Source organism: Podarcis liolepis, assembly GCF_965112155.1.
Source record: "Podarcis liolepis genome assembly, chromosome: 12".
Taxonomy (NCBI): domain Eukaryota; kingdom Metazoa; phylum Chordata; class Lepidosauria; order Squamata; family Lacertidae; genus Podarcis; species Podarcis liolepis.
The window spans coordinates 21,672,064-21,698,411 of record NC_139563.1 but is presented as its reverse complement, the minus strand read 5'-3'; the positions used below and the strand labels follow the sequence as shown (position 1 = coordinate 21,698,411).

Below are 26,348 nucleotides of genomic sequence, written 5' to 3'. Positions count from 1 at the left end.
GAGATATTATAATGTCAAGAGCTATAAATGCGAATGCACACCACCTTTTTTTTTTTTTTTTTTTTGGAAACTCATCAGATTTTAAAATATGCATTAATTCAGTTTTCTGCTTTATTAACTTTTTTAGCCACTGTATTAAAGAGAGGGAGAAAACACTCTCTGAAGGCAAGAGTCCCTTCTGAATACACACTCTAAATGTCGTACTTTGGGGTTGAAGAACTGTATCAGCAAATTCAGAGAATTCTGAAGGATAGCTGTGTTTTGGTTTGTGTACCGTTTCAGGAAGAGTGAATTAAGTAAGGTCACATTAAAACACAGACCAATTTCTTACCCTTTCCTAACCTTGAGGTGTCTGGATAGCTGCTTCCAGTTTACAAAAGCTTCTGTCCCTGTTTGTCTTGAGGGCATAAGTCAAGTGACGGGTTATTTGTGGATTTGCTGAACATTTAGAACCCCTAAACATAAGCTGAGATAGTTGTTGCAGCGTGTGCACATGACTGAGTTTGCTCCAGAAGCAATATAAGAACATATAAGAATTTTCCACCTGTGCCATCTTTTTAATTCTTTTAATGTTGTAATAGCAGCCATGGGAAACAATGATATGAGAGCCATCTTCTGTAGGTTTTGATGGTGTTAGCAGATCTTGGAAATATGCACTGCCATTCTTTAAAGGGCTTGATGTATCTCAAAGTATTTCATAGAATCGTAGGACTGTAGATTTGGAAGGGACCCTGAGGATCATCTAGTCCAAACCCCTTCAAGGCAGGAATCCTGCCCACATTTCTCTTGTGTAAAATAAAGGTATTTTCCTCTCTTGCAGTCGCTTCCAAATCAGAGGATGCTCACTCTGTGCAAAGGAGCCCAAGGAGGCCCCAGAAACCCAAGACACTAAACAATCCTGAAGACTCGACATATTACACTCTCATACATGTAAGCATTACTGTCAAACGATATGGCTAAAATCTGCCCCTTTAGCTTGTAGTTGAATGAGCAGCTCTAATTCAAGACTAATATTGGTGAGTTGAATGTTGGTGTGATGTATGTTCTTCCAAGGTCAATCCCCAAAACTCTGGCCTTCAAAGGCTTAGATATGTACCCCGAAACCAGAATGTTCATTGCAATTCCACATTTTGGAATCCCATTGTTTCTGAGCATCTGCACCAAGGCAGCGTCCTAGTGCTGCAGCTTATTTTCTCAAAGTGAAAGGTAATCGCAAAAGGGGAGGACTGAGGTCAACTATCTGCCACAGCTTTCCAAATCTGACCCTTCTGCTGCTTAAAAGGGGAAAGGGGAGGGGGGCGGTGATCAGATATGTCAGAAGGAAATGGAAAAAGCTGTTTTGTAGGTTCCTCTTAAGAGCAATTAAGCCCACTTGCTAGAGGCACATGCATACTATTGACCTACTTAGCAGCAGGTGACAGAATACATTTGCTTAGTCAGGCTGCCGCTGTTGCTGGCACTCAAAAGTACAGCAGAGGAATTGGAAGAAGAGGAGAGCAAAACAAGGGTGGAACTAGATGTTCTGGAGCAGCCACTGTTTCACGTATCTTTGCTCCCTCTTTTTCACCCATCTGTGATGATAAATGCATGATGCTGTGACGTCCTTGCCTTGTTTGTTTCTCCTCCACACCACTGGGAGACAATGATGTAAGCCAAGGGCATGAGATGAAAGGCACAGTGATGTATCCTGTGGCATCATATCCTGTGACATAATAGGCATTGAGAGAGAGAGAGAGAGAGGGAGGGAGGGAGGGAGGGAGGGAGGGAGGGAGGGAGGCGGACATGCTCCATGTCTGTTACAATGGCATGGTTTGTGTGTCACGTTAAGCCCAAACCATGGCTTAGCATGCTGCTCCTGGACAAGACATCACAGCTGCTTCACTCCTCCCAAATCATTTTGCCTCTACCCTGCACTGAGCTAAGCCATGGTATGGCTTAGCATGGCATCCAAAGCCAGACTCTTCAGCATACAGTGGTTAAGAAATATATTGCATAAAAGTAATAATGACGATGGTTTAAAAGCTTTTGAGGATAAGAGGACATTACAATTGTCCAAGAATTGATGTTTCACCAGGCACATCTTCTCAAATGCCACTGCGTTTGCATGCTTCAGTATTTCACCATAGCGGTTAGTGTGGCTTACAAAAAAAATTGTGACATCTCTGAAATATAGACAGTGTGGTTGGGCAGGAGTGTTAGGTCAAGCCATCTGTGAATCTTAAATCAGTTTTTTTTAAAAAATGAAATCACAGAGAACTCCCTCAAGTTTCAGGAGTGGCATGGAAGAGTCTGTAACCTGAAGGAGGAGAAGGAGTGGGTGGCAGAGGGAAGGGGATGAGATCATGATGCACATCTTTGGGTCACAGAAAAGGACCATAAATTAACATTTGTACAGACTATATGATCATAGTTATAACCACTCCAAAATTTGTGTTTTCAGAAATCAGTCCAGGATGAAAAGCGGAAACCAAGGAAAAACAGGTAGCTTTTCTTGTTGCTTCAGAAAGACACAATTGTATGTTGGTGTGACAACTAGGGGGAACTGTTAATTGATATTTAAGGAAAGGAATGTTGTTACGTGATCATTGCTGAAGACAAACATTTGCAGGGTCGAATTCTTGCCTTTTGATTAGGACAAAATTTGTTACTGAATTCTGAACATTGGTTTATTTATGCATCCCATCTACTTGCCCCAGGGAGACTGTGAAACACGTGAACAGGAAACCAATTTTTTTAAAAAATAAAAATAGTGGAGGATAAGGGTAGACAAGCATGATCTAGTCATGGCCAAGGTGCAGGCCTTTGGGAAAGCCTTAACGACTCATTTGTTCTCTGTTGCGTTTGCTTAAATAATTTTTATTGGGTTTCTGAATTGAATTGGTTTTAGCTGTAATATTTAATGGAGTTTCGTATTTTACTGAGGTGAATGTTTCTCAGTGCCATGGCTGATTCCATTAGAGGTTATCACAGTTTTGAGTTGGGGGGTTCTTTTGATGTTGCTGTTACCAATGTTAATATATTCTATGGAACACCCCCCCCCTGAGAGTGTTTTGACGCTCAAAGGTGGCCTATCAGTGTTTAAAATAAATAAAATTAAATCACAGTTTCACTGTGGCATCACACACCTATCTGTAAATTAGGTTAGCTTTTTTAAAAAAAAAATCAAAGAAAATGCTTAACAAACAAAAATATTGATGATCCTTAAATGTCCATATTTTCATTTACAATCTTTATACATGTTACATTTTCTCCTCTAAGGCTAACAGCATTTGAGGGGGCAGGGGATTTGACCCACAACGAAGGCACAGGGGGGAATATTGGGTCTTTGCCTCCTCGCCCCACTGCCATCAGCCATACTCCTCATGGCTGCCTTTGAAGAAGCATGTTACGTTAGGGATTCCTGTCAGGAAACTCCAGTGTTTAGCAGTGTTGGAGGTTGTGTGCCTCTGAATACCTGTTGCTGAGAATCACAATCTATTCTTGCAGTCATGTCCTGCTTACAAGCTTCCCACTATGAGAACAAGATGTTCAAGTAGACAGACCTTTGGCTTCATCCAAGAGAGCTTTTTAATATTCTTACGCAGACCCTCCAAGTGTCCCTATTTTCCAGGGACAGACCCAGTTTTACAGAAGCCGTCCTGGTTTCTGATTTGATCCCAGAACACCCCACTTTTCCTTAAGGTAAAGGGACCCCTGACCATTAGGTCCAGTCGCAGACGACTCTGGGGTTGCAGTCCTCATCTCGCTTTATTGGCTGAGAGAGCCAGCGTACAGCTTCCAGGTCATGTGGCCAGTATGATTAAGCTGCTTCTGGCGAACCAGAGCAGTGCACAGAAACGCCGTTTACCTTCCCACTGGAGTGGTACCTATTTATCTACTTGCACTTTGATGTGCTTTTGAACAGCTAGGTTGGCAGGAGCAGGGACCGAGCAACGGGAGCTCATCCCATTGTGGGGATTCGAAATGCCGACCTTCCGATCAACAAGCCCAAGGCGCTGTGGTTTAGACCACAGCGCCACCCACTTCCACTTTTCCTTAGGGCATCCTTATTTTCATTGGAGAAATGTTGCGGGGTATGTAACATGTAGTGTGGTCTCTTTGCCGTCAGACTGACTAAAGCCCTCATCACCCTCTTGCAGCCAGCTGAAGGGTTCCTCTAACTGTGCAAACACCAGCACGCCTTTCACTTTGCTGTGGTCTCCAGTACCGTCCACCAAGATCTACCAATAATTTACAGAAAATAAAATAAAAATCAGTGGCATGGATTGTGGCAGGAGGTGCTGTACATTAATCGAATCCTTTTATTTTATAAGCGCTCTCCGGCCCTGTGCTGAAACAGTTAAACATATAGATGGTGATTATCTCTGTGCTCCTTATTGATCAGCCTAAGGCATTCATTCATTTCTGAGCCTGACTTGCCTCTGATAATGTCACATTTTCACTGATACCGCAAAATGCTGAATTTCAATGCCTTGCAGCCTTGGCTTAGCAGAAGCCTTGCCTACGAAATTGCAAAGTGGAGTGCATTTTGGTGTTAAATGCATAAATCCTTAGAAATAGGGGCTTATAAAGGGAGTTCTAATACAGCCCTAATTATATCAGTAAGAGTAGCATTGCGGAAAATTGCCCAATAATTGTAGAGCCTTTCAGTCCTGGTACAGCGCTGAAGTACACCCAGCGCAGATTTTCTGTATACCTTCCAAAAGACCCCATCTCTGGCAACAGCAGTGGGTGTTTTAAATGACCAGTGTTTTGCTTTTCTATCCTGCAGTAAGACTTGGGGGAGCAATTTTTTATTCAGAATTCTGAGGATTCCCATTGCATCTGTCTGGAACTCAAGGACTACATTTTTTAGGCACTATATAATTTATGGAGTGCTTTCTAATAACTGTCCTTAAGCCTAGCAATGCACAAAGACTGAATAACGACCTCAGGTCCATTTCCCACAGATACTAATTTCTATGTGTGTATGTCCCAGAAAAGTGTTACATACAGAATGAGTAAAATAATGTGAGATGTTTTTATTGGATCAGACCTTCTGCAGGATGTAGAAGTTTGCCCAGCCTTTCAGCGTTGTTAGAAGATGGTCATTAAAAAATATCTGGTAGAAAAACATATTTCCATCATAAGGATGTTTGACTGTTCAATGCAGAGATGACAGACAGATCGCTCCAAGTCTTGTTCCTGCCCATTTTCGCTTTGGACACAAAGGGATCCATTTCCTCATAAATAGTAGATTCTGCTGCCCCCTCCCAAATTCAAATCTGTATGGATATAATTAAAAGTAGATGCTCACAAACGGGCTTTCAAAGCCTTTTAAGAACACGATGCCCCTGCCCCCATTATCAATAAACATGCATATTATCCCACTGCCGATTTTTGAATGAATACTGTACTTTGTAGACCATATAAGGTATGTGATGTGGCTCTTTAAGTAGCTGATAAAAAACAATGACTGCAGCTTTACATTTATATTGAAAAGCATTTTTCTAGCTGTCTTTTGTTGTACTCCGCTGTTGCTTTGCAGATCTATTCCAACCAAGGTATGACATTTCCATTGTATTCTTATAATAATAATTTCTTCTCTTTTCCATATAGAAAGTTATATTTGTTGCTTAACAATTATATTATATTCCAATTCCACAAAACTAGTGACTTCCTGCTCACCTGACATCGAAGTTCATAACCCAAATTACATACAATTGCACCTTAAGGTTCTGTCTTATCTAATTTCATCCTCTCTAACATGTTTCTTAATATATTCTGCTATTTTCTTACACTTCAAACCCCGTTGTGGTCTTCACATATGGGAAATAACTTTTTATATAGACTAGAAAGGGTTTCCAGCCTTCTTTAAAAGATTCTAAATGTGTATCTTTTATCAGTGCCATCAATTTTACCATCTCTGCATATTCCAAGATATGACATCTCCATTGCGGAATGTCTTTTGACTGTATAAGATGACACAGAATAGGAATTTACCATATTGTTTGTTTGTTTGTTTTAGTCTGGGCAAGATACTAGATGTAGAAGATCCCTATTACCAAGAATTTTCATCCACTGATTTAATCTCAAATGCAAGTAATACCTGCACACGAGAAAAGACACCGCCAACAGAGCCCAGAACTGAAACATTAAGCATTAGTGAAGGGTAAGTTATACCAAACAATTGTCAAACACTTTAAAATTCCACTGAATTAAATGGGACCTATCCTCAAGTCTTCCAGTGAAATCAGTAGTTTAGCTGCTTAGCTGCAACTGGATCATGCAGATTATCCAGAAGAAGGAACTACAGACAGCTTAATTTGCAAACGTGTATATTGTATTTTATCTAAACTATTTCCATCCTGTTTTTCTGAGGTACACACAAGTTAGCTCATCACAATGTTATTCAAACACACTTATAGATATGGATTGTATACTGAGTTCACATTAGCATCAGGAGGCTTCAGGCCAAGACTAAACTGTTCCCTTTATTTCAGTGAGGTCTAAGCTCCGCTTAACTGGTCTCGAACTATACTTTATACAGCAAAAATCAATATTAAAAGGTAGAGCCAGGCTGCAGTCCTTTGCACCTTTGTACATTCGGGTCTTGCATCCATGTAAACAGACTGCATGACTGAAAGCAGGGATGTAAGAAAGCATTGTTTTCCATTCTGTCCTAAATTCATACCATGCAGCGCTGTTTCTCTTCCATTGCAGTTCATCTTATGCCAAAAGCTGAATTATTCATCTTGCTCTCTGCTGTGGCAGAATTATATAACTTTTGTAATTCATCACATTATTCCACCCCAATCATTTCCATGCAAAGGAATCACAATGCAAAGGGGGAAATAAAAGTAATAAATTACGTATCGTTTGTGAACTGAAAGCAACAGCGAATACCAATTGCATTCACTGGATTGATTTCCATTCTGGCCATGGAATGAATAAGCTAACATTGGCCTTTTCCATTCCTGTTTTCATCAGAGTTCTCTGACATCCCTAATCAAAAGTCACAGTGGCACAAGCCACGAGCCATGTTCACAGCAGGAGCCAGGCCTTTCTAGTGCTCTCTTTCAGCCTGTCCGAAGGCCTTCGTGAACCAAGAAGCCTTAGGCTCTTGAACTGGAACTCAGAGGTGAAGAAAAATAAATGCATGTCCATAGGACAGTCACTTGAAAAGTCCCCATTCACAGTGAAAGAGAGAGAAGGGAGGGAGGGAGGGAGGGAGGGAGGGAGGGAGGGAGGGAGGGAGGGAGGAAAGAAAGAAAGAAAGAAAGAAAGAAAGAAAGAAAGAAAGAAAGAAAGAAAGAAAGAAAGAAAAGAAAGAAAAGAAAAAGGATCTGGAGTATGGTGCTCCAGTCATCATTGGGTGTGGATACTGCTGAATGGGTCCCAGCTATGGGCAACCCTCTAAAGCAGTGTTCCCCAACCTTGGGCCTCCAGCTGTTTTTGGACTACAATTCCCATCATCCTTGACCACTGGTCTTGCTAACGAGGGATGATGGGAGTTGTAGTCCAAAAACAGCTGGAGGCCCAAGGTTGGGGAACACTGCTCTAAAGCTCCACCCACCTTGATGCCCTCCCATACAAAGCAAGCCAAAAGTGAGAGGTTAGGGCATGGGTAGGCAAACTAAGGCCCAGGGGCTGGATCTGGCCCAATCACCTTCTAAATCCGGCCCACAGATGGTCCAGGAATCAGCATGTTTTTACATGAGTAGAATGTGTCCTTTTATTAAAAATGCATATCTGGGTTATTTGTGGGGCATAGGAATTCGTTCTTTCTTTCTTTTTTCTAAATATAGTCCAGCCCCCCACAAGGTCTGAGGGACAGTGGACCAGCCCCCTGCCGAAAAAGTTTGCTGACCCCTGGGTTAGGGTGATGTCAGCAGTATCCAGGGTCCCTCTTCTACGTGAGGTTTTGTGGATGAATTGTGAGTCTGGGCCCTGGGTGAGAGCCAGAGTGGATGGGTTGAGTCCTGACTGAGTGCCAGAAGGCCGAGAAGGGAAGTGTATCAGAAAGAGAATGAATTGATACTGGTCTATATTTATTAGAAATGTGTGTGAATGTAACTGTGTTTCTTGTTGTTTAACTTGTCTTTTGTTGATTTACATTTCTGCACCCTGCTTAGAGATATTTTTTATATATTAAGCAGTACAGAAATGGTCTAATTAAAATAAATAAAAAGAAATATATAGAATCATAGAGTTGGAAGAAACCACAAGGGCCATCGAGTCCAACCCCCTGCCAAGCAGGAAACACCATCAGAGCACTCCTGACATATGGTTGTCAAGCCTCTGCTTAAAGACCTCCAAAGTAGGAGACTCCACCACACTCCTTGGCAGCAAATTCCACTGTCGAACAGCTCTTACTGTCAGGAAGTTCTTCCTAATGTTTAGGTGGAATCTTCTTTCTTGTAGTTTGGATCCATTGCTCCGTGTCCGCTTCTCTGGAGCAGCAGAAAACAACCTTTCTCCCTCCTCTATGTGACATCCTTTTATATATATGGTGAGAGGTGCTCTCTAATATCTTGGTTTCCTCCAAGAGCACCTGGATCTGGTCCATAAAGTCTTACATTTCTTATGGTTTAGCATAGTTGGGGCTAAGAAGACAGATAACACAGCCGCTGAATCGCACCAAGAGGATCATTCCCTGCCAATTCAACATTTTCACTGCACCCTGCTTTAGTTCCCAGCTTTTATGTGATGTCTCTCTCACTGCATACATTGTGCAGTTTCCACCTGCTGCAAAAGGGGGCTGGGAGGGAGAGGGAGAGTGAAACAGCTGCAGGGAGGAGAGGGGTGAGGGTTTGGTTTGTTTTATTGCCAAAGGTCAAGGTTCAGTAGTTGATTAACAAAGTTTTCCAAAGTAAATGTGTTGATTTCTTATTGCAAAAGCACTTCTGTTTCCCTTCTTCCTAGGCCAAGGGTCACAGAGACTCCAGTGGAAGAGAACAAAAGCAAGGATAATCCTTATGACTACCAAAAATTGTTACGGAAGACCTCTCAGCGCCGGCGCCTTATCCAGCAGTATTAGCTGCTGCTGCTGCTGCTGCTGCTGTTATTTGGTTTTCATCAGCATAAGCTTCTCCTCCTTTTTTTGTATGGTTTTATACTGTGTCCTTTTCTTTTTAATCTCTTCCCCCACCCCGCAATTCTCTCTGGCTTTTTAAATCAACTGTGTGCTTACGTTTGTGGACACACAAGATTGTAGCGCCTTACAGGGAAAGATGTCAGGGTTTACAGAGTACTGTAAATTGTTAGGTGGGGTTTTTTTTTAAAAAAAAAATGTAAATGTGTGAAAAATTATTTTATTAGTATGCTGTAACTTATTAAAAGTCTAGATAACTGAAAAAGCAAATCATTGTTCTCTTCTCTTTTTCTCCCCTATCATTTTTCTACAGTGAAAACTCAAATGTGGGTCTTCCTTTAGACTAGGTATGTCTGGTGACCTTTGAAACTCTCAGGCACATTATATCTTGTTAAAATGGAGCTATTTCAATTCACACAAATACATAAACAAAAAGCAAACCATAAACATCTGGTACAATTTAACAAGGAACCAACTTGAGCCAGCTTTCGGCATACTGAGTGCCTGTTCATACCCAAAAAAACAGGAAATGCAAAGTGTGTTTGATAGCAAAATTCTGCCAGAAGGATTCCGTGGGAAGAAGGCAAAACACCATTCAGTTTGTTAAGGGTTGTAGGTAGACATTGTGTTCCTGCTTTTTCTCGCTTCTAATCCGTTTGGTATAGATCCAGATTCTCCTGAACACCATTAGTCTTTGTTGGGATTCACAATGGTTAGGGAAATATGAATTGGTTTCTTTCCTGCCGGTTACTTTGGGCAGAAGAGAGAGAAACAGATTCTTCAATAATTTCACCTATTTCGAAACAAATGGAAATATTGAATGCTGCTAGCATTCCAGTTTCTGCACCAGTGATTTATAATTGACTGGTAGGTTCTTCACAGAGGGGAAGAGACAGTGACTCCCATTTTCAAACCAGATGTTTTATCAGAGCTGCTTGAGGTGTGTTCTGCCAGCAAGCCCTTCTGCCATTCTTTAGGCATACACACAACCATTTTAAAAGCAGATCTTCACTTTCCATTCCATTGGTATGCGTGTGCTTTTTCTTTCTTTTACAGTGTACATTTGAAAGTTGCTGGAAGGAGGGGTGTTCAATTGCTGAAACTGAAAATCCCCTTTAAAATGTAGGTTCTGTTTTCATTAGCATACTTCTACCAAAAAGGGGGGGAAGAAGCAAGACCAAAGGGGGCGACTGAGCCACAGTCAACCAGAGACAAACTCAGGAGATGACTTTTAGGAAGCTACGGTCTCCCATTGCTCCTGTTCCCTATCTGTCAACTGGGGAATATTAATGACCTAGATCAGCCTTGGCCAGTCTGGCCCCCTCCAGATGTTTTGGACTTGGACTCCTATCAGCCCCTGCCAGCATGTGATGGAGGATGCTAGGTTGCCAAAGCCTGGCCTACACTGCAGGACTGCTATGGCAATGAGTGCACCTTGCATACTGGAAGTCGGAATATATTTTATTTGCAGTTTTTTATGTTTGTACTGATGTCTTTTATTCCTGTATGACTAGTTCAGTCATGCCCATTAGTATTTTTTTAGAATTGCTAAATAAACACAAATATAAAAATGACCGTTTAAGTGGGAACCTCAGTCCAAGCAACGTTTGGTTTAATTCCAGTGAAAGATAAATCTATTGGGGGAGGAGAATGTACAAGATTCTCTTGCACTGAAGCCCATGTTCCTCTTTTACTTTTATGTGCTTGTCAACTGGAAGCTTGAATCAAACTCAAGCCAGACCTGCCCTTTCATAAACACGAGTCTTGTTTCCCCGTCCAGGCAGTTTAAAAGGAAACCAAGAGACTGCCTGCTTCATTGAACACAAGGCTTAAGCTAGCTTCAGGACACAGGAAGGTGGAATGTGTGCTATTGATGCCCTGCAAATCCAGCATTGCCTGAGCTCTGCAAGTGTGGCTTTCTCCCGATTGAAGTGCAGAGTGTTTGAGGACCGGGACATTCGCAGGGAAACCAAAATGCTTGTTTACAAAGCTATTGTACTACCAACCTTACTGTAGGCTTGTGAAACATGGACCACTTACAAACGCCATCTCCAGCTTCTCAAAAGATTCCATCAGTGGTGTCTCTGAAAAATCTTACACATCACTTGGGAAGACAGGCAAACTAATATCAGTGTACTGGATGAAGCAAAGATCACCCATGTTGAAGCGATGATTCTTCAACATCAACTTTGTTGGGCTGGTCATGTTATGTGGATGCCTGATTATCGTATTCCAAAGCAACTACTCTATTCTGAAATTTAAAATGGAAAGCGTAATGCTGGTGGTCAGTAAAAGAGGTTTAAAGACTGTCTCAAGGCTAATCTAAAAAAAATGTAGTATAAACCCTGACAACTGGGAAACATTGGCCTGTGAGCACTCCAGTTGGAGAACAGCCTTTACCAAAGGTGTCATGGACTTTGAAGACACTCAAACTCAGGACGCAAGGGAGAAACGTGCTAAGAGGAAGGCACACTTGGCAAATCCACACCGTGATCAGTTCCTGCCCGGGAACCATTGTCCCCACTGTGGAAGGACTTGTGGGTCCAGAATTGGCCTCCACAGTCACTTACAGGCTCATTGTTAAAACCATGTTTATGGAAGACAATCTTACTCGGCTACGAGTGATTGCCAAAGAAAGAAGAAGAAGAAGAATTCAGAGAACAAAGGAAGAGAGGCTGCTGGCAGCTTTGATATCTGCCTTCCCCAAGAGGTGTCTCGGGGGGGGGGGCGTTGTCCCCTAACTTCAAATATTCAGATAACTCAACCAACAGCATGTTAGCATCCACACTGTCTGGAGCCTGCACCCTTGTTTCGTATGTATTCTTAACTTTTTGGAGCTCCTGAAATTATCTATTGTATTGCACAGCCAATCTCCATGAACCTGGCATGGTTCATAAATGAAAGGACCCTCTGCTTTGAGGCTGCTGATTAGTCTTACAGTTAAAGTCAAGAACTGAGCAATAGCTTCAAGAGGCCCTTGATTTTGATATTCACAAGTTTTACAGAACATTACAGGGCATTGTCAAACAAATCCCCCCGATTCCACAGTGACTCCTATTTCCAGCTCAAAACAAGAGCCCAAAATAAATGTATACGTTTTGGAAACTGAAACCCTGAAACAGGGACCTGGTGCGTTTGCCATGTGTACTTCGCTGGCTTGCAGTCACCCCAGAGATGGTCCTTAATGCCTCCAGCATAGCTTGCTGGAGAGACTAATACATTTGTCTCTGCAGTTCATTAACTCACAAATGTGTTCTTCAGTCAGCCAGCTGAGGTCCCTCTTCATACCACCTGTTTAGTGCCATGCTGAGCCAAAAGCTACTTTGGGAGAATAAGGGCAGGCAGGAGGCAAGAAAGAAAGGTTCTCCATTTCTCTCTCTCTCATTCTGTCTCTTACAAAGAGGCCTCAGCAGTGCTAGACTATATGGAGAACACACTTGACTATATCTGTGTTGTGGTCCTACTGCTGATTTCACAGTGCCCATACAAATGCACAGTCCTGACCCCACACTGTCTGGGGCCTTGTGCCATAAGGCTCCCAACTTCCACTGCCAGCCAAATTCATCAGCTCTCTCTGAATTCTGTGATCCAGCAACCCACCAGTGGGGCATCTTTCAGTGGAAGCCATTATCTGGTTTGGGATGCTACAGAAGCAAAGCCCAATGGAGCTAAGATGTATTGTGCCTTTTGTTTCTCTTTTCACATACGTCCACATTTTTCTAGAAAGGGGCGGCCTAACAGATGTCATTGGGTTACAGCTCCCATCATCCATGGCCATTGGCCAAGGTGGCAGGGCTGATGGGCGCTGTATTCCAGCAACATCTGCAGGGCCACAGGTTAGCCATTCCTGCTCTGAAATGTTCATAGTACCACATTTTCCTCCCATTATTTGGGGTGTATTCAGTTCCAGCTTATCTGTAAAGCTTACAGGGGTGCCAGAACCAGAACCTTACATGGAATTCAAGAAAAGGAATATAATTCATGGGAAGCCTTAGTAGTTCTTCGGTTCAGTGCACTTCTGCCCATCTGCCAGACAAGATGTTGGGGCTGAAGGAGCTCAGGAGCAGTCACCATGGTAAGAGGGGACAGAGAGAGAAAGGGAAGGTGAACCAGGGGTCTAGCCATGGTTTAGGAGATTGGGACCTAAGAGCTAGTCTTACATGGTACAACCAGCCATATGGGTGTTGTTTTGAACCAGGGTTGGGGAACCTTTTTCAGCCTGAGGGCACATTCCTTTAACCTGCAGCTTCCTGGGGACCCACCAGCACAGAGTAGCAGGGGCTAGAGGCAGAAGTGGAGGACATAAAAGATGTGACTCTCATATCTGTACAGTAGGCTGCATTCCAGCCTTGCAAAAGTCAGAGGTTGATGCACACCCAGGCATTATCACAGATCAAGGATGTGTTCCAGCCAGGCTTGAACCATCCAACTTTTTGCTTCCACTGCAAGCTGCCTTTGTACTCTTCTCAGTTTCTCTCTAGCTGGGCGGAGCTGTGGTGGGATGGTGTTAAACATTTCAGGAACCAGAAATGTTCAGAGAGTTGCTTTACTCATTGTTCCCAAAGGTCTGTGGCAGGAGAGTCACAGCCCAAAGGCTGCTCAAATATGACTGCTACTTACACCTCCCCTAGCTTCTTCCTAGCTGTCGCTGCTTTGTGGATTGTTCTGGTGGGTTGCTGAGTATTTGCAGGCAGAGACTAGTGGTGACACTCAGAAGGTTATGGTTCACCACGGGATCTTTAATAACTGGGGCATATGTGATGTGTGAGTGAGTTTGTTTCCTGGCACCTCCTTTTGTTGGGAGACGGCTCTGCCACAGTCTCCATCCCCTTCACGATGACGCAGAAGACTTGAAGAATCCATTTCCAGAGGAGCAGCAGGTTGCAGCAAAAACAACAGAGTCTTGTGCACACCTTAAAGACTGACAAATCCATTACGGCATCAGCTTTTGCGACTCAAGCCCACTTCATCAGATGCCAGTCCGTTGTGGCATCTACATTGCTGCGGCAGGCAGGGTGGAATCCAATGTGTTTTCCCCAATAGGCAAGGTCACTTCCAGACAGAGCCGCCTGAAATCCGAGCGCGATCAGAGGATCCCTCTCACTTTTCCAGGCTGATCCTGAAGCAGCATCCCAGCACCGATCTCGAATGTCTTCCCTCCCGAATGTCTGAATTCCCTGTCTGAGCGCACGAGCCGGAGTCCTCGGCCACCACGTCTCCCACACCTCTGCGCTGTCCCTGCGAGGCAGTTCTTTCCGCGAGGGGTCAGCGCGTTTGTCGCCAGAGCCCGAGTCGGCCAGCGCTGCCCTTTCCGCCGCCTGGAAGGGAGTCGTGATCAGACGCACAGGCAGCGCGTCCCTTCGCCATCCGCGCCACAAGTCCCGGGGCTAAAGAGGCGATCATCTGGCGGAGCGCAAATAAATACACCCCGCCGCCTGCCCGCCTCCTCTGTCCGCTTGGCTGTGAAAGCGAAGTGCGAGCGGATCAGCACCATGGAGAGCGCCTAGCGCAGCCGCTCGCTCGTCTCCCGCCCACCCAGCCAGCCAGCCAGCGCCGGTGTCTGTCTGGAGCGCACAGCCAGAGCGCCACGCTCAGCTGCTTCTCCCGGCGCCGTCGTCGCCGCCATCGCCACCCGCCTTGCCCGGCCCTCTCGCCCAGCCACAACCCCGCCACACGCTCATTCACACACACACACACGCTCCCTCCCTCCCCCGCCCTCTCCGCGTCTCTCTGTCTTTCGCACACACAGCCCAGGCGCGCTCGCTGCACTTCACCGGCTCCTCGCAAGCACCGCAGATGGCAACTCCCGGCGCGGGTTTTTGGTCCTTCGGGTCTGAAGATGGATCCGGAGACCCTGAGAACCCCGGTCCAGGTAGGAGCCCCCACTCACTCACTCAGTCCCCCCCCCCCCCAGGAAGACCACGACGCATCTTTCAGCGCCTGCCTCCTGCGCAAAGTTGCCAGCCCAGATCCTGGAAGGCTTGGCTTGACCCTGACCTGACTTTTTTTCCCATCCCCCACCGCTGCCACCGTCGTCTGGTTTTATAATCGTTCGTGCCTTTGGCCGCCTTAAGAAGATCGAGGGGGCCGCCCGTCCCTGACTGGAGAAGGCGCCCCTCTAAGAAGAGATTCATTTGGAGGGGCCAAAATACCAGCATGGCAGGACCTAAAGAAGACGCAGCGGGCCGCCTCACCTGCGCGCAGCGAGGGACCCGGAGCGCCCCTGGCCGGCTCGGAGAAAAGCAGCTCAGTGGAATATCTCTCAGGATGCTGCTACCTGGCTGGGACTCACCCAAACACAACTGGCCCTAAATAAAGGGAAGGAGCGGGGTGGGCAGAAGGGTGGACACAGGTTGCGTCGCTGAGAGGGGACAGGAGCGCTTTTCGCTTAGAAAGTGTCCTGGATTGCTGAAGGATCCATATGCTTGCATCGCCAAGACTGCTTACGCGCATTTGTCCGCTTGCTTCATTCTAACGCGCCTCTTCCCATATGGAGGGCTTGGGGGCAGCTAGCAATACGTGCGCAGCTCAATCCTAAGCATCTTCTTATTCAGAAGTAAGGACCCTTTGATTTCATTGGGGCTTTCTCCCGTCTAAGTATGCGCAGGATTGCAGCCTTTACATTACCCATAACATAACCCATATACCATGCGCTAAATCCTAAGCAAACCCCGGCGAGGGGGAAGCATCATGTCTGGTCTGCAGTGACCCTGTTATGTGTGCTTGCGTGGGGGGCCATCTTCCTCATCGAACCCACACGAAACGACCCGTCTGATCCTATATTCTTGTTTCTCCCCCCTCAGCAAAAGCTTGGTGTCAAGCTGCCCAGAAGTTTACAGGAGGCATTTCAACCAAACTCTGTGGTAAGCGATGAGAAGGAAATGGGGGAAGCAAATCGCAGGAAGAAGCTTTAATAAAATAGGGCGGGGGTGGAGACGTTTTACATAGGATAGGAAACAAAACAAAACAAAAAAATACTCCCTCTCCCACCCCCCAGCGCGCGCACCCTCCCTTTTCCAAAGGATCCGAGGAGGACTTCCCAGAGTAAGTTGAAGACTCGGTGATGGGTCTATGGAGCTGCCTTGAACGAACCGTGCTGGGTCCCCCCACTCGGTGCTTTTGAGCCTCCGCTGTGCCATTTAGGCTTCGCCCTTTGTGTCTTTGTTAGCTTTGCTGTACGGAGATGGGGAGAAGCCCATGGAAACGGGGGCTGCTAAGGAGGACCCGAGCTCGGCCGCCAGGAAGGCCCCTTGCACCTGCAATAAAAAGCCCTGCGGTTGCCAGAAAGAGGATGTCAATTATGCGTTTTTACACGCGTCAGGTAACCATCTCCTAACTGGAGTGGGGGTGTCAGAATGGGGTCAGCCGGACTGGATGCTTTGGAAGCCACTCATCAGCTGGTATATGTTCCAAAGGAGGAAGCCTTTGGGTGGAAAGCATTATAATCCTGGTTCATTAAATCCAATGGGAACTTTGCCATTGACAGAGGCTTGGTAAACATCTCTGTGCGACCACCCTGGCTTCCTCTTGCCAAGAGGATTTCGATTAGGCAGAGGCTGAGCAATGCATAAATACGTGTGTGTGTATACCAGGACACACTTGATTGTCGTTAGCATTCTAGGTTCTAAAGGCAATAAATGTCGTTATCCCACTTTAAAGCGTGTGTTCGGTGGTGATGTGTGAATGGGTGTGCGGCGAGAGGGAAATCCAGCAGTTGGAATCAGGTTGTTAATTCTGGAAACTCTTGCCAAAAAGCTTATTGACAGGATATGAATCTTTCTGCTTCATCAAATCCCTCCGAAACCTTCTACGCCGAGTGGCAATGTATTAAACCGATAAATGGCCTTCCTCGGAATCACAGGCGCTGGTTCGACATTCTCAATTAGTCAGCGCCTGAAAATATTGGAGACTGATACCATAGATTCTTTTCCTAACTACCTTATGGTGGTTTCAGCACCACTTGGAGGGACAGCGACTAAGAACAATTTAAGCCTTAACTGCGGGGTGAGGCATATTGGTAATTGACGACATAAATGTCAGAATTAAGGAGAAATTAGTGGTGGGAACTCATTACAAAACATGGCATGCACGAAGTACAAAGATGTTTACTATTTTGAAAGCGAGGCAATTGCACCTTGATTTTTTAGTTTTTTCTTTTTCATTTAATCTGCTTTTTGATAGATGATGGTAGATGACTCTTATTTTTTTTGTTGTTGTTGTTAAAAATAAAAAGCTCAAATATCCAGTATAAGTAGAAACATGAGTAGGAGCAATGAGATCTTTAACGGACCCGTTTTCAAGTAATAAATCAACTTCTAACTACAGGATTTTGTTTTCTAACAGAGACATAAAAGTACAGTATTTATATTACCAGGAAATGAACATTTGTAAAATAAAGCTTCAGTGGCTTTTGTAGTCGTCTTTACCACTGAATATTATTTAATATAAAAGAGACCAATTTCGATGGTTCACTGTAAGTAGAAAAAGTGTCCAAAACCTAACTATGAAATCAATGTCGTATTTCACCGCTTTCCATCCTTTCAGATCTTCTGCCAGCCTCGGACGGAGAATTAGCTACTTTGTCTTTCCTACAAGATGTTATGGACATTTTGCTCCAGTACCTGGTGACAAATTTCGACAGATCAACCAAAGTTATTGATTTCCATTACCCAAACGAGCTACTTCAGGAATATAATTGGGATTTGGCAGATCAACCCCAGACTTTGGAAGAAATTCTGTCGAACTGCAGGATCGCGCTAAAATATGCCATTAAAACAGGTAACAGCTACATTCGGGTGTTATAATGTAAAATGATTCTAAGTTAAAGTCACAGGCGCCCCCCACCCTCCCTCCGTCTCTTTGTGCTTTTGGAATCGGGAGAGAAACCCGGCCGGTTTTTAGTATTTATTGTCTTGCGCTGAGGAGCAATGTCTGACGTTTGGAACAAACAAGCAGTAATTCCTGCGCTGAAAGAAGGTAGAGAGGGGAGCTCTGTCTATTCGGTGCAGATCACTCATAGCTTCTTGGCTGAAAAGATACTACTAGCTGGTTTTGTTTTATGAGATCATGTAGCGATGGCTTGTGGTGGTGACAACAGGTTCTTGAATTAAAGACACACATTTTTGGCGTGGTGTAAATTACAGATTTCCTTATGACTAAGAGTAAAATTGTACAGTCGCTTCTTTTAGACGTCCTCTCCCATTTTTTATTTTTTATTTTAATGGAAGTTGAGCCAGCAAGGGGAAATAGTTTCTTCTTTTTTATTATTATATCATCACTAAACATACCCAGGTCCATAAATGAGGTCCCGATCCTTCTTTCTTTCACGTTTAAAATCCTAGCAGGGACTTCCAGAGCGCAAATCTGGAGGCAAACCGGATTTACTCCACTACGGCCCTACTTGCTTACCTTGGAGTAAGCTACATTGAAAATAGAGAGGCCTACTTCTGAGTAGACATGTATAGTGTTGCGGTGTTATGCCACTTAACAGAAGGAGCTCCTCTAAAAGAAGGGTTCAGTCAGACTTCCTGAAGAAAGGAATTCACCCAGAAGGGCATAGGGAGCAATCTGGGCTGTTTGGGCAGAACCAACAGGGCAAGAAGCAGCGGGTAAATTGAGCCCTGGCGCCTGGAGCAAAGTCCTGACCCCTGATGGCAAGTCTGGGCACCCTGAGCTGCACTGAACTGATTCATTCTCCTAAATGGACGGCGGCCCAATAAACAAGGTGAATTACATGCCAAATGGCCTTTTAAACTCCACTTTGTCGCCCGGTTCAAAAAGAGGTTGGAACCTGATTGCTGGAAATACGAGCTAATAATCCATAGTGTGTCGAGGAGATTTCTCTCTCCCCCGCCCTTCTCTCTCTCACACACACACATACACACGCGTAAGAGGGTGGACAGCCATGGAGATACAAGCTTTGGGCTGCAATTCTACCCACGCTTACCTGGCTGGGACTGAGCCCACCTTGGAACCTGGTAGGACATTTCTGAATAAACAGGACCCAGATGATTCTCTCGCCGTTGATTCCCCCCCCCCCCACCCTCAGAAGTAAATCCTATTGTATTCAACGGGCCTTACTTCCAATTAAGTGTCCATAGGGTTGCAGCCTTTGACTACCCTACAGAATCAACAAGCACAGAGTGTGAGGTTTGTATTGATTTTGCTTCGAGTTTCTTTTCTTTTCTATTATGGCATATTTCTGATGGGCTGGTTTCATGTGTGATTTTCATTGTGAGTGATGGTTTTTGCCTTCGATTCTTTTCCTCCCTCCCTCCCTGTACCTCGTAGGGCTTGATCGTGTTTTATAATAATAATAATAATAATAATAATAATAATAATAATAATAATAATAAATAATAATAATAATAATACTCTCTGTCAAGAAAACTCAGACTCAGACGTCACGATTGGTTGCATTAGCGTTTGACGTGCTGATTTACGACCTTGCCATCTATCAGCGGAGATGAGATTATTTCATGCCTTAAAGTGCCTCGTTTTGGATGCAATCCATAACACCAGTTAAAGGCGGCGCCTTAAAACGTGCCATTGGTTTCAGGGTGGTGTGGGTTGGCCTCTGACAGTCGGATCCCAAACATAGTCTCTTGGAAGTAATTCTGGAAGTAAGGCCCGTTTGTTTCAGTGGGATTCATCCTCAAGCGTGTATCTGACCGAAGCCTTAACTTACCGGTAATAACAAATCAAGAAACGTGACGGAGGAAGGGACGGCTAAGACCACAATCTTATACCTGGGAATAAACCCTACTGAGCTCAATGCTTGCTTCCGAATAGACAAATCTAGAACTTTGGGAGTAAGCCTCTTTGAAATCAGTGGGGCTTATTTCTGAGAAGACACGCGTTAAGCGTTATGTCTGCATGCGTGTATTTATAGGCATCGCTGTAAACACATTGGAAATTAAAGGGTTAGGCGATACAGACGTGGGGGGTGGGTTTTCTAGTGTCGGCCACACACGTGCACACATACACAGATTTACGCATAAGGCGTGGGTATAGAGAGGGAGAAAGCGTAAATAGTGCGCGCGTGTAGTCAAAATGCCGCGCAATCCAAGAGGCACGATGCGACAGGGCGCGGCTTTTACGGAGTCGGGCTCTCGCGACCCCCCCTCCCCCCCCAAAGGAAAGTGACATTAAAGGCGATGGGACGTTGGCGTAAGCAGTGAAAGCAGCGAAGCCGGCTGAGTCTCGCCTGCCCATTCTGACCGATGTTCCCAAAGAAACACGAGCAGATAATCGGAGCACGTCCAGAACATCATTTAACTGCCAGGTGGATGTACCGGGAGCTGAGCTCTCCCCCCGCCCGCCGGGTGTGGGGGATGTAACGGGAGAAGCGCCTCACAACGTCTTGGGGATGACAACCTCCCAATCAAAATGATTTGTTAGCCATTATCGATCATTTCCATCGCGCGCTCCTTATTATATTATTTCGATTCCTTCAACGGGTGTAAATTCTTCCAAACGAGGTTCCTACCAGAGCGTCCGCCCTTTCCCGGGATACCTAGAGAGAAGCGTGGCCGATTAAAAACCAGCAATTAGGAGTGTTATGTTGTCAAGTGACTGAAAAACCGAGCCGCGTATAAATTAAATGTATGACGCGCACACTACATATATAGGTATTATTACCTGACTCCAATTTAATCATTGTAATACAGTGTCTATTCCATCTCCCTGATATAGATTAGATATAGATATAGATATAGATATAGATATAGATATAGATATAGATATAGATATAGATATAGATGATTTTCCTTAGGAGCAGTTTTGGGAAAAACGATTTAAATATTTTAAATTTGATTTTAGTAGTCCTTCTTGCTTGTAAAATTGGTGTCCCCTTCCTAATTGTTTTGTTGAAAAGAAAGTGCACCTGTGAGTTTGTGTTTATTAGGAAGGAACCATCTATCGGTTCATCCAGTGCCCAAAGCCGTCCACTTTACGGCCCTGAGGCTGAGCCACGTTTGTTTCGACCCGATTCGTTTATTGACTTCGGCTGAAATCCTAAACACGGTCCCTAAGGAGTCCTTTCCATTGAACTCAGGAGCACTTAGTTCTGCGTAAACATGGATAAGATCCAGCTATTAAAAATACAGGGGAAAACGTCAACAAGATTTGCGGCAATCAAATAGCAAATTCTGCTTTGCGTATGACATTTCTGTCCACAAATCGGCCAAACCACCAGTAAACAGCCCTGAACATTCTTTTGTAAGCGTCTTCTTTGAAAGAAAGGAGAGTCACTTCGGAATAAGTAAAGGATCCGACGGCTGTGAGGCTATAGAGCCGAATTTCTTGGAAGGAAGCGCGGTTGAAATCTGTTTGAAACGTCTTCCCAGTGACTCCGAAATATTCTGTGTTTTGCGCAAGCAGGAAGAGGTCAAGTGTGTCTACGGAAGCGCAGCTCTCGTTTGTAGTCAGTCGCTCTGGGATCGTACGGGCGATTGAGGATTGCTTCGATTGAGAGGGTGAGGCTGGGGTTGGTGGTCTTTTGTTCTCTCCCCATCGGGGTCTCTCTAATCCCACAGCTGCCAACCTGGCTACTCCGGTTTAAGCGTTTTGTGGATCGCAATCACGGTTGCGCGTATTAACATCCGAGCCTAAAGAAAGATGTATTAATTAGGAGTGGCGGGGGGGAGAGAGACTTTTGCCACTGGGTATTGAATCCGATGCGCACAACTGGATCTGTCGGGTGTCTCGTGTACAGTACTTTAAGGCTGCGTTATAAAGCGAGTAGGTGCTGAAGGGTCACGATCCGCGATTGGCGCCTCTCCAAACGCTCCGAAATGAGAGCAGTTACCCGAGCGGCGATCGTCACATCCCATTTGCGCGTTTCCCTTTCTCAACGCGTTTCCTAACGATCGCCTGTCCCGGAGGGGATCTTATTCATTAGAGCGCCTGGAGCAAGATGGAGCGGGCGGGCAGCCAATACCTGCCTGCTTCGCTCTGCGCCTCCAGGGAGCCTTTTCAGAAGGAACCTGTTATACTGAGGATAGCGGTGCGCGGATATGGCAGGCGGACCCGCTCGCGCGTGTTTTGGGGGAGGAGGGAGCTGGCAAGGAGGAGAAATGAGCCAAGTAGGACACGCGCAACCAGGGCTGGGAAAGGCAGCGAGACACTTTCTTGCAGGACTCTTCGCATTTCTTGCTGCCAGCCAGGCAGCTTTGGGTGAGTCACCGGGCGACACTGCACGTGGGAATGAAGGACTCCATCCTAGGAGGAGGATGGGCAGGTGCGTTAGCAGAGGTACAAAGAGTCGGTTATATCGAGGAAGGACTGTGATCATATGTGTAAGTGTACACACAACATCTTACAAAGCAGAGACATCACCTTGCCAACAAAGGTCCGTATAGTTAAAGCCATAGTTTTCCCATTGGTGATGTATGGAAGTGAGAGCTGGACCATAAAGAAGACTGATCGCCAAAGAATTGATGCTTTTGAATTATGGTGCTGGAGGAGACTCTTGAGAGTCCCATGGACTGCAAGAAGCTCAAACCTCTCCATTCTGAAGGAAATCAGCCCTGAGTGCTCACTGGAAGGACAGGTCCTGAAGCTGAGGCTCCAATACTTTGGCCACCTCATGAGAAGAAAAGACTCCCTGGAAAAGACCCTGATGTTGGGAAAGATGGAGAAGGGGACGACAGAGGACGAGGTGGTTGGACAGTGTTCTTGAAGCTACCATCATGAGTTTGATCAAACTGCGGGAGGCAGTGGAAGACAGGAGTGCCTGGTGTGCTCTGGTCCATGGGGTCACGAAGAGTCGGACACGACTAAACAACAACACACACAACGGGATGCACCGACGTGGCTGGCTCAGAGGGAGCGAAGAGGCCCCTAAATGAGCGCAGCAGGGAGGGGATTGCACCAAGTCTATCTCTCCGATGTGCCACGTAGAAGGTTTGTGCGATTTTGTAGCAGAGAACGAGAGAAACACTCGAAAATATGATCCCCTGCGATACTAACATGGTTCAGTCGGTAGCGCAGGAGACTCTTAATCTATGATTCCACCCCACCCGCTTCTGGAAGAATCATTAAAAACCAAAATCCTGGTTATGAGAGGAAAGTTTTGCCTGGCGCCTAAAGGCTTGGGAGGAAACTCCATAGAATTCAATGAGATTCTATGCGCAGGATTACATTGCCAAGCGCTCCAGTCCGCTCCATCGGATGCATGAAGAGCCTGAAAATTCAATTTCAGAGGGATTGGCTTTCCAGCAATCAGGCTTGTGGCAGCTCATTTACTCCGGAGTAAGGCCCTCTGAGTTTTCAATGGGTCTCGTCCCACCGCTGATCTCAACTGGATTTAAATCGATCAAGATGTATTTCAGAGATTTACGTTGTTGTCTCACAAGCCCCATAAACTTAACCTACTTCTTGCCCATCGGTTGCGTTCTTCTTTGTTTAATCGGAAGTCAGGTGAGCCGATTTCGATGGGGTTTTCTCCCTGGTAAATGATTCCAGTTTTGTATTGCGCTTTGTTTGCAACCCTGAATTCGAAACTTGGGAAGGAAATACGAAAGCGACAACATGACTCAATTCCATCAGCCCTAGCCAGCGTGACCAATAGGCAGGGAGGGCGGAAAGTGTAGTTCATGGAAATTCAGCTACTCCCGATTTATAAAAGCCCTGAGTGGTTGTGTGAAGTAGAGTGGCTTCTTCATCCGGGTCTGTCTCTGGTTTGGCGGGGGACGGCTGTGAGCAGAGTTCGTACTAAATGCATTCTAAAGAGCAATCAATCCGATTTAAACCATGCATTGCGGGGTTTTGCTGTTAAAGGGAAGGAGGGTGGGGGAGAAAAGCGGCAACATAAGCGGCAGAGGCAGTGGGGGGCGAGCAAGAACAAGAACAAAGGCCTAGCACCGCGTGTGAAGGGGCCCGCTGCACGTTCTTGGCAAATTGGACTCTCTTCGGAGTAAAGCACACGTAGAAATGCTCCGTGGAATCGGTGTATGTCAAAAGCAGGAGATAAACATCAGGCCGCCAGGGGCCGCTGCTGTGAGCTTGGATTCTGAAATAGTTCTTTCGGGCTGCAAATGCCAAGCCGGATTCGAACCAAACATTCTGCTCAAGAAGGCCTGGTGTTGTCAGGCTACCTAGTTCCCGCTTTCCAAGCAATGAAATTCCCCATCTAAAGCTGTGAGGATGGTGGCTGCGTTTGATGTTGAAAAGTAATAGCCAAAAATGATAGCCCTACTACACGATGGAGGTGTCTTTCTTCTGGTTTTGCAGAGCCGGTTGGCCGAACTATGTTGTCCTTTGGCCTCTTCCAGGAAGGCAGTTTTAGTGGATGAGGAATAGCTAATTCTGGTGAATTTTATCCCCCCCCCCATCAAGGATGGGGAACTTGTGGTCCTCCAGACAATGCTGGACTGCAGCTCCCATGACCACTGGCCATTGGCCATGCTGACTGGGGTTGATGGGAGTTGGAGTCCCAACAGCGCATGGAGGCCCACTGGCTCTCAGCCATGGTAAGATCACAGCCCCTCCTGGTGTTCATTTGAGTTGGAAACTGCTGAGCTGCTCCCATATAATCCTATTTTTTCTTTCTCCTGCTTTATGGCTTCTGTTGCAGTACAGTGGTACCTCGGGTTACATACGCTTCAGGTTACGGACTCCACTGACCCAGAAATAGTGCTTTAGGTTAAGAACTTTGCTTCAGGATGAGAACAGAAATCGTGCTCCGGCGGCACAGCAGCAGCGGGAGGCCCCATTAGCTAAAGTGGTGCTTCAGGTTAAGAACAGTTTCAAGTTAAGAACAGACCTCCGGAACAAATTAAGTACTTAACTCGAGGTACCACTGTACTTCCACCTTTTGCCATTCTGTTGTCTTCTTCTTCCTGTATGTTTGAACTCTTCTAAAGATTTCCCTCCTATGAAAATCAACAAATAGATAGATAGATGATAGATAGATAGATAGATAGATAGATAGATAGATAGATAGATAGATAGAGGTAATGGTCCTCAAACTTGGTACTGGATATTAACCTGGAATCTAAAAAGAATGCATGTGAAAGTGATACTAATTTCCCATCTCCTGCTGTTCCAATGTTGTTGCAGGGTCATTGTTGGCTAGGTGAAGTAAGGGCAAGTGAGGGCCCATAGCAGGGGTGGGGAAACTGTGGCCCTCCAGATATTGTTGGAGCCAGCTCCCAGCATGCCCGGTGTTCAGAGATCATGGAAGCTGTAGTCCAGCATCTGGAAGATGACGTGTTCCTCACCCCCTCATTACTGCCTCTGAAATAGATTATACTGGAAAATACACTTGCAGCACAGTTCTATCCATTTTTACGCCGATGGTTTCTTTTGTGGTCTTCTGTTAAATGGCTGCCTGCTGTTCTCACTGACAGAAGAAGAAGAGTTTGGGTTTGATATGCCGCTTTGTCACTACCTGAAGGAGTCTCAAAGCAGCTAACATTCTCCTTTCCCTTCCTCCCCCACAAAAAACACTCTGTGAGGTGAGTGGGGCTGAGAGACTTCAGAGAAGTGTGACTGGCCCAAGGTCACCCAGCAGCTGCATGTGGAGGAGCGAGGAAGCGAACCCGGTTCCCCAGATTATGAGACTACCGCTCTTAACCACTACACCACACTGGCTGCAGGGGAATCAGGCCAGTGACTCATCTAGGCTGGCATCCTGTTCTCACAGTGGACAACCAGAATCCTGGGGGGAATCCCTCCATCAGGGCATGAGCACAACAGCTCTCTAGCTACCTTTGATTCCCAACAACTGATATTCAGATACAATGGATTTTGGCTTTGATCGCGCTGGGAAGGGAAGAAGTCAGCCTGACCTTCCTGTGTGTGCAACCTTCCCTGTGCACAGTTATTAATGGAAAGAAAAGCGTGTAGGCTACATATCAAGCAAATGTCTAGCTGGCCTAGGTTCCATGTCATGTAGAAGCACACCCTGTCGGACTGGGACCAGGGAGTCCCACAGGGTCTCTCTCACTCTAATCTTCCTCACAGGGTCATTGGGTGGTTGCCAAACCATCTAGGCCACCTTGAACTTAAGGGCCAGTACGGTGTAGTGGTTAGTGTGTCAAATAGGACCTGGAAGACGAGAGTCCAAATCTCTCTCTTGATCATGATGCTCACAGGTGACCTTGAGCCAGTCACTGCCTCTCAGCCTAACCTGCCTCATGGGGCTGCTGCACATCACCTCGAGCTCTTTGGAGAAGAGGTGGGACATAACTGTAATAATATAAAGCAAAATTCCTTGGTAGCTGACACGTGCCTTCCGCCTGGCATAGCATGGCCAAGGGCTAGGGAGGAT

At 45.6% G+C, this 26,348-nt stretch overlaps 2 protein-coding genes across 4 annotated transcripts in view; both read left to right on the top strand.

Moving 5' to 3' along the window:
- Positions 1 to 9,343, top strand: part of MYO3A (myosin IIIA) — a 102,419-nt gene extending 93,076 nt beyond the window's left edge. Inside the window, exons 33-36 of the mRNA XM_083467358.1 lie at positions 821 to 930; positions 2,441 to 2,481; positions 6,008 to 6,151; positions 8,905 to 9,343. Coding sequence (XP_083323484.1) covers positions 821 to 930; positions 2,441 to 2,481; positions 6,008 to 6,151; positions 8,905 to 9,019 — 410 coding nt within the window. The 3' untranslated portion in view covers positions 9,020 to 9,343. The remainder of the gene's footprint in view (positions 1 to 820; positions 931 to 2,440; positions 2,482 to 6,007; positions 6,152 to 8,904) is intronic.
- A 4,315-nt stretch (positions 9,344 to 13,658) lies between these two features.
- The window catches only part of GAD2 (glutamate decarboxylase 2), a 39,545-nt gene continuing 26,855 nt past the window's right edge, over positions 13,659 to 26,348 (top strand). Inside the window, exons 1-4 of one of the 3 annotated variants that reach the window (XM_083467500.1) lie at positions 13,660 to 14,945; positions 15,877 to 15,936; positions 16,242 to 16,394; positions 17,618 to 17,851. In XM_083467500.1, the coding sequence (XP_083323626.1) occupies positions 14,870 to 14,945; positions 15,877 to 15,936; positions 16,242 to 16,394; positions 17,618 to 17,851 (523 nt within the window). In that variant the 5' untranslated portion in view covers positions 13,660 to 14,869. Of the gene's footprint in view, positions 14,946 to 15,876; positions 15,937 to 16,241; positions 16,395 to 16,684; positions 16,798 to 17,617; positions 17,852 to 26,348 lie in introns of those variants that run through there. The other 2 variants (XM_083467501.1, XM_083467502.1) reach the window with 2 other exon arrangements.